The following is an 11,471-nucleotide window of genomic DNA, read 5'->3' as shown; positions in this document are numbered from 1 at the left end:
CATATTTATCGGAATCGCCCGACTAGTTTCGGAACTAGAGTCTTTCGGTGCGGTTGCGATATTGATCCATCCCAATAAGTATGTGCGAGCACACCGCTCTTAAACAATGATTAATCTGTCTCACGAAAGTAGTTACAATTACAAATTATTTGTTGATAGTTGTGCAATTTTTTAATCTACCCTCAAACCTCTGCTATATGAATAACTGTTAAAACAGTTTTGTTCAAAGTTTCGAAATATTCCAAAGTCTGTACAGTAAGCCTTACGCATTTCTTTACTAGACTCCCTCCATCGTAACGGTGTAACACTATCACATTAATATTAAAATAAGGTTCGTGAGTGTTTCTGTATGTCAGTTACCTATGGTAACCGCTTCACTCCATGTTTGGAATCATTTTGATTATATTTGGAAGTATTTGTTCCGAGGAAGCTGACACCCTGGATTGTCATATAAACATACATTTATTAAAAATACCACCGTTGCTCATTGTTCATGTTTAAGATTTTTAAATAAATAAATAATATACCTATTGTAATCTATAACCATTGACTTTGGAGAAGTCGCTTACTATAGTTAGTTCTTCATAAATATACATATTTGAGTCAAAACCGTTAAATAACAAAAATATATTTGTACTACTACTATTTTATTGGGCAATCACAGATATAATATAATATAAGGCCACTTGTGTGATTTATAAATATTAATGGTTGAATATCATAATTATTATATTTGAAGCCTCTGATCGCAAAGAATCAATAAACTTTTGCTCTTAAAAAAATTTCTGCAATACAATGTTATTTACTTGATGCTTAGAATTATTTCATGAAAACGAAGTCGCTATTATAACAGGAACTTGCAATACTACTTCTAATTGTTATTTCTTGAGCAATTTGTAAACGATATAAAAACCTAACATGAATGTGAGCAAATATCTAGTCTATGAGTTTTTGATTAAAAGCTATCAAAACATGACATTGTCGAAACGATCATTTATTTCTTCGAAATTTCGCAAATCATCTGTTAATTCTAATTAACAGCATTTAGTACTTGTTTACAGTACTAATTACAATACTAATCAGACCCTCGTTCATAGTGTCGCCATAATAAAAAAATCGAATATTGTTCGAGATAGGTTTGTTGCATTTTCTTTACCAAAACATACTGCGAAAATAAGTTATGTGCTCAATAAGCAGCCACGCGCAACATTGCAGGCGGAAAACAACTTAATAACCGCTTTTAACAATATTGTGTAAAATCACACTCATCAACTACTCTTTCAAAGCAAAATGAACCTTATTGCGCTGTAATGCTGGACATGACTTCTCTTCCTAGTTTCTGTGCGATGAACTCGAGGATCGTAAGGACGAGTTCCCTGCGGCTGTTGGCGCAGGCCATGAGGATCTCGAAGGCGCGCACGTAGTCGACGGGCTCCAGCCGCCGGAGGTAGTTGAATACTATGTATAGTAACTCCTGCAGTTTCTCTTTGACAATCGCCCAGATCTCACGGAGTGAGACTACCGCTGAAAATTTAATTTTCTTATTAGAATCAGATTTATAGTGTACTTTTAATTAAAAATATATATTTAGAATTAATAGATTTTTCATGGAATAAAGTGAAATTTTGAAACGACAATTTTTTGTCGACCAAAATATGTAGGAAATCTTGGTATTCTTCTTTTCAGGACTAACATTGTAAATAATACCAAAGAAAATGCACCTATTGAATTAATCATTAAATTATCTGCATAAAAAGTAAGATATGATATCCAGCTGATTCTAGTAAGAAACTGGATGCCGAAAATGCAAGCTACAAGAAGGATATACGGGAAATATCCCTTTTTTGATATAAAAACTCACTTGAGACTCCGAGCCCAGCAGCGCCACCTATACCAGCTCCGAGGGCGGCCCCGAACCTGCCCCCCGCGTAACCGCCCAGTATACCGCCCGCCACGGCCATGGCGCCCGTCAATACGGCGGTGTCTCTGTCCCATACTATGCGGATTTCAAATGCATCAGCTGTGAAAAGGAAAGATAGATATTTAAAGTTATACCTATAGTATGGCTGGCCCTGACTGCTATGAGTATCCATTGTTTTTTTTCAGTCTGTTGTCTAAATAAATTGAAATTCAATTAGGATCCTATTAGCCACAAAAAATGCTTTGAAAACAACTGTATATTTTAGAATACATTTGATATCCCCCATTTTATAATACTCATTTTTTCTGAACCAAATAATATGTATAATATAGATACAGTATAGTAGGAACTTAGTGTCACTGTAGTGGCATAAGAAATACTAATTAAATGTTAATTTAATTAGTATTCCTGTACCTAGTACTACCTACAAGTGCTTACAGTAATATAATTAGCCAGTATGTTATTGCAGGTACAGTTGAGACGAAGAAGTCAGTCAGACTACTGAAGCCTTTAGTGATTTTTCAAGTTCCAATCGTAATTTTTGTAATACAGATTCTAGCTTGTCTGGCATAGTAACACCACCCAGATTTTTTCGTGTTTAGCCACATCTATGTCCTTCACCAAAATATAAACGGTCTCTTGAATAAACAGGATATCTTTATGGTTTCGTTGAACGATCTGGGTAACAATGGCAAAAACGCTGATGTAATCTGCTTTTCCGAACACAATATGATTAATTCGGATCTTCATCTTTTACGTATGCATAATTACACTTTGGCTGCTTGCTTCACTCGTAAAACTAGACACGGTGGCACATGCATCTTAATAAGAAATGGCTTAAAATTCAACACTATTGATGAAGTTGCTAACCACAGTATTTCAAACATAATCGAATGTTGCGCCGTAGAGCTGACCGAACATAACATTATAATAATATGCGTTTATAGAATTCCAAGTAGCACAGAAGTAAGAAATAGGTTTGATATTTTTATTAGTAATTTAAATAATATACTCCAACTATATTCATTTAACTGTAACAAAAAAATCATAATGTGTGGAGATTATAACATAGATCTTCTAAAAAATACAAAGAAATCTGAACAATTTAAGCAACTACTAACGGGATTTAATCTAAAAACTCAATTTAAAGTTCCTACGCGCCTAAGTAGCGGTACCTGTATCGATAATATCATACACAATGTAAGGGGATGTCATGGTGAAATAGTAGAATTTGCAGTATCAGACCACACAGCACAGTTGCTGAAATGCCCTGTCAAAAGAACGTGCTTGTCTAGTTACTGGTTTTGCATAAGACGTGATTATTCCAAAGAAAATGTAATTAAATTCGTCAATTGCCTCAAAAATATGTGTTTCTCAGAAGTTTATGAAGAAAATGACCCCATAGTCGCTTTTAATAAATTTTATGATGATTTTAAGCTATTCTACGATTTATGCTTCCCGGATATAAAACTAAAAATATCGACTAAAAAACGACCTAAGTGGATGAGCCGTGGAATACAGGTATGCAGCAAAAGAAAAAGGGAATTGTTGTGGAAATATAGGTTAATACCAACAAAGCACAATAAAGATAATTTTAAAATGTTTTCCACTAGATTTAAGAAAATCGTCCAGCTTACACAGAAATCACAAAACAATAATTTCATACATTTGGCAAAAAATAAGTCCAAAGCGACATGGCAAGTTATAAACAAAAGTAAAGACAGGGTACCAACTGAAAATATAATGCGAATAAATACAGGTAACAAAATACTGACAGATCCGTTTGAGATAGCCGAAGCTTTCAATAATTTTTATGCTGACCAGGTTAAACCTACTGACACTAGCTATAGATCAACGTTGCCTAATGAATGCTCATCCATGTTCATCTGTCCAACTACTCCTCAAGACATACATAATATCATTATGAATTTAAAAAATACGTCTAGTACTGGTTACGATAACATCTGTACAAAAATATTGAAACGCGTTTCTGTTTACATTGCACCAGTACTAAGTCATCTAATAAACTCATGTATATTAAACGGTACGTTTCCAGACCAATTAAAAATAACGGTTATTAAGCCCTTATTTAAGAAAGATGACGTAGAAAATATGACTTGCTACAGACCTATAGCCCTAGTTCCGGTATTATCTAAAGTTTTTGAAAAGGTGGTCTATAATGCCATAAACCAATACTTTGAAAAAAACAATTTATTTACTGATAAACAAAAAGGTTTTAGGAAAGACAAATCTATTAACATGGCTATTTACGAATTTTTGAATATAATTACATCAAGAGTTGACAAAAGATTGCCAGTATATGCTATATACATGGACATGTCCAAGGCATTTGACTATGTGGACCACAATATTCTACTCCAAAAATTGTACTTGTATGGCATTAGAGGTAACATCTATAACTTGCTTAAATCATACCTTATAAATAGAAAACAATTTACCGTTATTAATAGAGTATGTGGGAAAACTAAAAATGAAATTTATTATAAATCCAATATTAGAAATGTAACATATGGAGTACCCCAAGGGAGTGTCCTGGGACCTCTACTATTCCTCATTTACATTAATGACCTGCCCACAGCAACTAATTACCCCATGACTATGTTTGCAGATGACAGTACCATAATCTTTGACAGCAATGATATTGATAATCTTGAATCTGACATAAATAATAATATTATATCCGTAATAAATTGGTTAGAGAGTAATAATTTAAAAATTAACTTAAGTAAGACTGTAATTATGAAATTTGGACAAAGAACTAATAATAAATTAAATCTTGACATTAATTACAATGGTGTGAGTATCAGTGAAACAAACACCACGAAATTTTTAGGAATACATATTCAGAACACGTTGTCATGGGACGTACAAATTGAAAAAGTATGCAGTAAATTGAACCAATACTCATATGCATTGAACATGTTAAAGAAAACTGTGGGTAAACAAACATTACTAACCGCATATCACGGACTAGTCGCGTCATGTTTAAGATATGGGATTATATTTTGGGGAAACGCGACTGGAAAAGAAACTGCATTTATCGCACAAAAACGGTGTATCCGAGCTATCTGTAATCTACAAAGAACGGACAGTTGTAAACCACATTTTAAAAACCTAAAAATATTAACCCTACCCTCCATGTACATCTACGAAATTGGCCTTTTTGTTAGACGCAATCTGTCTAAGTTTGCGCAAGTAAGCAGCCTACGCAGAGCCGATAAATTACATTTGGTTCCAAACAAAACCGCTCTGTTTCAGAAAAGCACATTTGCAATGGCTCCAAAATTATACAATAAAATCCCAAAATGTGTCAAATCAGCAGATAATATTAATATTTTTAAAAAAAGGTTGTTTATATTTCTGATAGATAAGGCATATTACTCTATTCAAGAATTCCTAAATGATAAAAATATAAATTGATAATAATGTATGTATTTAATTAATTCTTTTAAATGACTGTATTATAACTATGTATTATGTTTTGACTGACTGCAATGGTATAATGTAATGTAATGTAAACTTATTTAATTATCTGATAACAATATCTATGTTATAACTACTTTAATTTTATGATATTAATTGAATTTATATTTATGATCAAATTAACTATTTGTACACCATCAAGTGGTAGGACATGGAGATCAAAATGTATTTTTTCTGTAACATCTATTGTAACCTATGTTCACAAATAAATAAATTGAATTGAATTGAAAAAAAAAAATATTCAAATAGGTCGACAATTTTACTATTCGTTGATATAGTGGTTAATGGCACTCTCTGCTATACCAGAGATCGTGGGTTTGATTCTTACCCAGAACAAACATGTTTGTGATGAGCACAATCATTTGGTCTGTGCTTTGCTTCATTTAAGACTAGATGGAGCACATTGAGTGAAAGTAAAGAATAAAATATCAAAATAAAATAGCATCAGTATTGTTCAGTGACATATAGAAAATTGTTGTTTAAGGTGTCAAGCATATTTTCGTAACTAATAGCATGAATTTGACTGTGTACAGTTATTTATAAAAGCTGTCTGTTCACTGACTATTATTTCACTTTGAAACTGACTGTTCTATTGCATTTCTCATGTTATTAATAATTTGCACTATAATTTAAAACTAGTCATAATAATGCCAATTTATTTAAGTGATCATAGTTTTCTGGCAAATCTTAGGAAAATACTAAAAAAGTATTTTACACACAGTATAAGTAATATCCTAATTATGTTTACACAAATAGTATGCATCTACTTTGTGTAGTTTAAGTAAAAAAATCCCCATAAGCAGCATTTTTTTAGGTATGTAAAGGTACCTACAGAATGTCAGTGTGTGTGTGTGTAACCATATTAGTACTACATATAATCATTAACAACAGATTTGCATCACTAATATGGTAACGCACGTATTATGAATATTAAACACCTATTCTAATTTATAACATTACCAAAAACAAATGTAATTATAAGCGGTACATTAAAGCAGACTGAAACATTCAATTATATGTGAGTATACTAAAATATATATATATTATATCTCACATGTAAACAGCGTTAATAGATGCGCAACAAGACAAATAAATCATATTTTTAAACTTACCGATTTGTAAAAGTATTTGTTCGAGCCAACTTCTATCGAATCTAACTTCAAGTCCATTGTAGGGTTCCAATTGCATGTCCATAGTGTAAGATAAGTTATTATCCATGTATTTTAAACGCTGTATATTATTACGAAATGAATCAAGGGACCCAGAATACTATTTCTTGGCAAGTAAACAAAAATGAAAATTAACGTCACAGTGATTTTGACGCAAGCAAAACAATTCGGGGATCGACAACGTTCCGTTTCAAGAGTACTCCACAAACTACAAACTGCCAATGTTGTATTCGGCCGTTATTATTATTGATAACAAATAAGCTAAATTAGGCCGCTTTGGACAGAATAGATAAGCTACCTATCTGCATAATTGTACTGATTAGCGACAAAGAAAGTTACTTACATATTTTGATAACAATTAAGGATTATTGTACCTCAAGGTTGATAAAAATATTACAGTATTTCTAGAAATCGAGCACACGCGTACACAAGGCAAAACGAGAAATATTATGCCTTGTTCTCTATTTTCTCCTTTTCTATTAACTATCCACACTTCGACATACTCTCTAGGTCTTAATGTGTGGGTACTATGATAAAACTCAAATAATACAAAACCCAATTTCTTACATAAAATGTTTATTATCTCTTAGCATTAATACACTCGTTTCATAATAATTTCTTACAACACATTATTATAAATAATCCACATTGATAACATACAGGTATTTTTTATTCATAATACTTTATCCATTTCAAACATTATGCATTAATTGACTTTTAACTTTCAGTCATGTCACGATCAACACGACACAACCCTTAGAACTAGATCAGTCACATAAAATAAACTGTCACAGTAACTAGCATGCTTTGTGATTGAGAAGAACATGTACATTAAATTATGATATTACACACATATATAATAAAATATCACATGAATATAAAGTTATTTCTTCCTATTCCTATCCTAACAAGTCATATAAATTTAATTCTAAATACAATTTCAATACAAGTTACATCAATATAAAGTCAACATTTATTTTTTGTCCTCAAATAAAATACATTTTTTTTAACTGTTCTTCAAATATAAAAATGTCTAAATTAATTAAATAATGCTCTATTATGCAGCTTGGATGCTTGAGAGTATCTTTTTACCAAGAATGGAAGATGCAGTCTCGAGGATCATCATGGCTAGTTGTGTGTTGCTGCCATGCTGTGTGAGGAACATAGCGGCTCTCTTGTAGTCATCTATGCCCAAGCCGGCCAGGTAGTCATACACCATGTCAAACAAGTCTGACAGTTTTGCCTTGATCTCCTCCCAAATGCTTCTCATTGAAACAGCTGGAACAAAACAGGTATTTTTCATATTGTAGGTAGTTAGAAATTCTTTCAAGAGTTTGGTACATTTGATTTAGTATCTGTAATCTTACATTTTAAATTATATTACTTATGCTAAATAAGGGTTTACATAAATATTGTTATTTAAACAGTTAAATGTAATTTATAAGAGACAGTTAAGAAAATTTAAATTGAAAGTTGCTATGAAATAAAATCTACCAACTCAGTTTATTAATTCATTAAATTTACTTTGAATAAAAAGTGGTTGATATTTTTATCGTGGCTTACCAACAATCCCAAGTCCACAAGCTCCGCCAATCGCGCCACCGACCGCGGCTCCAATCTTGCCTCCATAATGGCGCCCGATCAAGCCGCCGGCTATTGTGAACCCCGTGGTCACCAGCAAGGCGCCCTTTGTCCTCTCATCGCTCAGCACAACGCGGAAATCGAAACTGTCACTTATGGCTAATATAACTTTTTCTATGCTTGAAGGGTCGAACGGCAAAACGGGAGTACCGCAGGTGCCGCCGCGAGTGCAAACTTGCTCGTACTCGCCTTCAGAACCCGAATCAGAATAGTAATCCATTTTAATCCGTTTATGAATGTTGAAGAAAGTTGCACGCGAATAGAGCACTTAATTAAAATTGCAGGTGCGCAGGATTTTTTTGTGCCGAATTATGAAATACTGGCGACGAGCGCACTGCGCGGCGTGAGCGACCTTTACTTTCTGAACTGATTGGCACAACAGTGTATCTACCCATAGGTATCTACCTACCTACAGTCTTGTATTTATTTTATGCATGGATGGCGTCATGCAATTTTAATGACCATAAATAAGTATCCGAAATAGACCATAAAAGTATGAATTGGTTCAAATTATCATTATCTGGTATTTTATAATAATTATTGATGGTGGTAGTTAATATTTCTCTCCTCCAAGTAAATTCAATTATTTTTTCGGGTTCCGAACATAATCTATTAAAACGGCTATGACTCCGCCTATGCGCCTGTCCGTCCTTCTGTCACCATTGTATCTCATAAACTGTAACAAACAGTTAAAATATTCTGTAACTTATTATACATAATAAAAACGTAATTATTGTTGCGCTAATGGACACGCCCGGGATCGAACCGACTTGACCGCCACGCGTAGCGCAAAGGATTTGGCACGGTGACTGACTTGTGCCACTTGGCTATTCAGGCAGGCTAGTAGTGTATGAAGTAAAGGATGCTTTATTATTTTGAGGCTGCATCATATATTAATTAATATCATCATATATCATTATGTATAAAGTAACATAAATCTGAAGGTTCTAAACATGTACTAAGTGTTAACATCTAATTTGACTTATTTTAAATAAACGAAATAATAACGTTAGTCTTGTTGTGTAACACCATCCATTTTTTTGGCATTGCGTATATCCACACGTCGCTATTTGTGGATTTTTTAATCATAGACAATTTTTTTAAGTTTAGATTTGATGCTGTCTTGTCTATGGTTCGGGGAAATATTGTTTTATCAATGTTATCTCTTATAAGCTGAATTCAGGTTTGATTATTTACATTGATTAGTCCTTATCAGTAAGGCAGCTAGTTGTTAGTCTTTTACTGATTTTACATTTGCTAACTAAGCCAGAATATTTAAAATAGCCACGCACGGATATTATGAAGTCGTTCAAGCTCGAAACTTTAATTATACCGTAATCACAGACAATTAAAAGTCAAATACGGAACAAATCTTTTATAAAATCCTATATTTGACTCCAATAATTTAACTTTGTGATAAACGCGAAATACATACTTGTAAATGGAATAATCTTAAACGGATTAAATTCTGATCCTTATTTAGATTTAAATGCCAAGATTTCTGATTCCTTTTTAAAATAAACGTTACCAATTTTGTTTGCAATTATTTTGTGCCATATCATAATTTTTACTTATAAAAATTAAACATTAGTTTTGACTATTCTTTGCCTTGACTTTGTAAGCTGTCAAATCAGGTGTCATGTCATTTGAATCTCTGACATTCATTTTCATAATATTTACACTTGTACCCGTAAATACTGTATTGTAATAATAGTATTTGATACTTAAGTCTTGTATTCGCAAAGAAAACAAGCTTATCCGAATATTTGTTGCCGACTTGCAGTTTCACCAAATTGAAGTGAAGTGGTGAACTGCCATCCATGGCGAGGAATAAGTTGACCAGCATTCGCTTGGGCCAAAGCATAGCTGAAGAAAAGCAACTTCTAGCCGAGGAAAAGTGGATTATAGAAATTCTAGCAGATATAAATCGTAACAAAAATTCGTTGCAGGTTCGTATCGAATACCTAACCTTATAAAGATATCGTTTTGTTAATAAATAGGACTAGTCTTTAATTAATTCTGAATCCTTACTGTTAACTTAAAGTACCTACCTGTTAAGAATTAAAAGATAAAGAAAGAAGGACTAGCAAGAAGAAGCACAGAATATATCGTAAATTATTTGTTTTCATTACATTTATTAGAATAAATTGAATTAAGTAATAATAAATAAAAACACTCAGTTGAAAATTAACAAACAATCTGTATTGTTTTAGATCGAGAGACTGCACTTTGAACATGTAAAATCTCAAATATTAAAGGGCAATAAAACAGATCCTACTGATCTGAACCTTCTTACAAATTTAGATAAGAATGAAGCTTTGCCGTCACAAATTGGTATTCAGGAACTGGCAGAGAAGCTCTCCGACAAGAACTTCTGGTCTGAACAGCCGCTAAATATTTCTGGGTATGAAGTAGCAGCAGGTCTGGATGAAGTTGCCTGTAATAATGAGAAATTAAATCTGTCTATGACTACCTCTGTTTTTGGTAAGTGTTTATGTGATAGTTACAAAGTCAAATTATACAGTAATTTGATGGCTTCATCAAGGAATTATTTGTTTAAAGATCTATGCAAAAAGGGATCCCTATTGTTGCTTCTCAACTGTCTGTCCACAATTAGGGAATTTGAGGGTTATCTAACTACCCACAAATTTATTTGTCATCCAACCAATATGTTTCTATATTTTCTTTAGCCTTTTTGTACAGAACCCTTGGTGTCACAAATATAACATAAAGATAAAGAAGACATTATTACCCTCTATATTTCAGCTAACAGAGACCTGGATTCGTATGACATGGAAGAAGAGGAAGATGATGAAGAAGAGGAGGATGTGGGTCTGGACAACTGTGAGATAGATATGAACATGTTCATGCATGGTGATCCATAATGGTTGACAAGGCAACAATTGATTTATCCACTGTTGGCTCTGCAAACGAAAATTTTGATCAGCTACTAATGTGAGAAGTCTGTGTTCTTAGATCTTCTCATAATCACTAGCTTGAAATGCCTGGACGCTAAGTTATTGTAGCTGGTTTTCTAAGATTTGTTGTTTAGTTTTAAGTTATAAAATAAATGATATATTTGATTGATGCCAGTGTCTTTTTAATTTAAAGTTTTGTTAGTAAAAATATTATATTTATAAAGTAAAAATACATTATTCAGTCAATAGACATTTCGTCACCATGCCCCATGACTGCAAGGCCAGCGGGATTGTTCGAAAGGGTTACTGCGGCCCCAG

General features: G+C 32.9%; 3 protein-coding genes across 3 annotated transcripts; 1 reads left to right on the top strand and 2 right to left on the bottom strand.

The window, feature by feature from the left end:
• Window positions 1-978: 978 nt before the first annotated feature.
• LOC113501678 (protein C19orf12 homolog) lies at window positions 979-6,807 on the bottom strand. The gene is made up of 3 exons (XM_026882866.1): window positions 6,538-6,807; window positions 1,862-2,020; window positions 979-1,524 (listed from the first exon to the last, which is right to left on the bottom strand). The coding sequence occupies exons 1-3, from the start codon at window positions 6,641-6,643 to the stop codon at window positions 1,298-1,300; spliced, it is 492 nt and encodes a 163-aa protein (XP_026738667.1). The 5' UTR covers window positions 6,644-6,807; the 3' UTR covers window positions 979-1,297.
• Window positions 6,808-7,153: 346 nt separating this feature from the next.
• LOC113501676 lies at window positions 7,154-8,606 on the bottom strand. Its single transcript, XM_026882864.1, has 2 exons — window positions 8,158-8,606; window positions 7,154-7,872 (listed from the first exon to the last, which is right to left on the bottom strand). Exons 1-2 carry the CDS (start codon window positions 8,453-8,455, stop codon window positions 7,652-7,654), a joined length of 519 nt encoding a protein of 172 aa, XP_026738665.1. The 5' UTR covers window positions 8,456-8,606; the 3' UTR covers window positions 7,154-7,651.
• Window positions 8,607-9,862: 1,256 nt separating this feature from the next.
• On the top strand, window positions 9,863-11,323 carry LOC113501677. The gene is made up of 3 exons (XM_026882865.1): window positions 9,863-10,184; window positions 10,449-10,719; window positions 11,002-11,323. Exons 1-3 carry the CDS (start codon window positions 10,056-10,058, stop codon window positions 11,118-11,120), a joined length of 519 nt encoding a protein of 172 aa, XP_026738666.1. The 5' UTR covers window positions 9,863-10,055; the 3' UTR covers window positions 11,121-11,323.
• Window positions 11,324-11,471: the final 148 nt, after the last annotated feature.

This window comes from Trichoplusia ni, chromosome 16 (assembly GCF_003590095.1).
Source record: "Trichoplusia ni isolate ovarian cell line Hi5 chromosome 16, tn1, whole genome shotgun sequence".
Taxonomy (NCBI): domain Eukaryota; kingdom Metazoa; phylum Arthropoda; class Insecta; order Lepidoptera; family Noctuidae; genus Trichoplusia; species Trichoplusia ni.
This window is presented reverse-complemented; position numbering and strand designations above follow the sequence as displayed.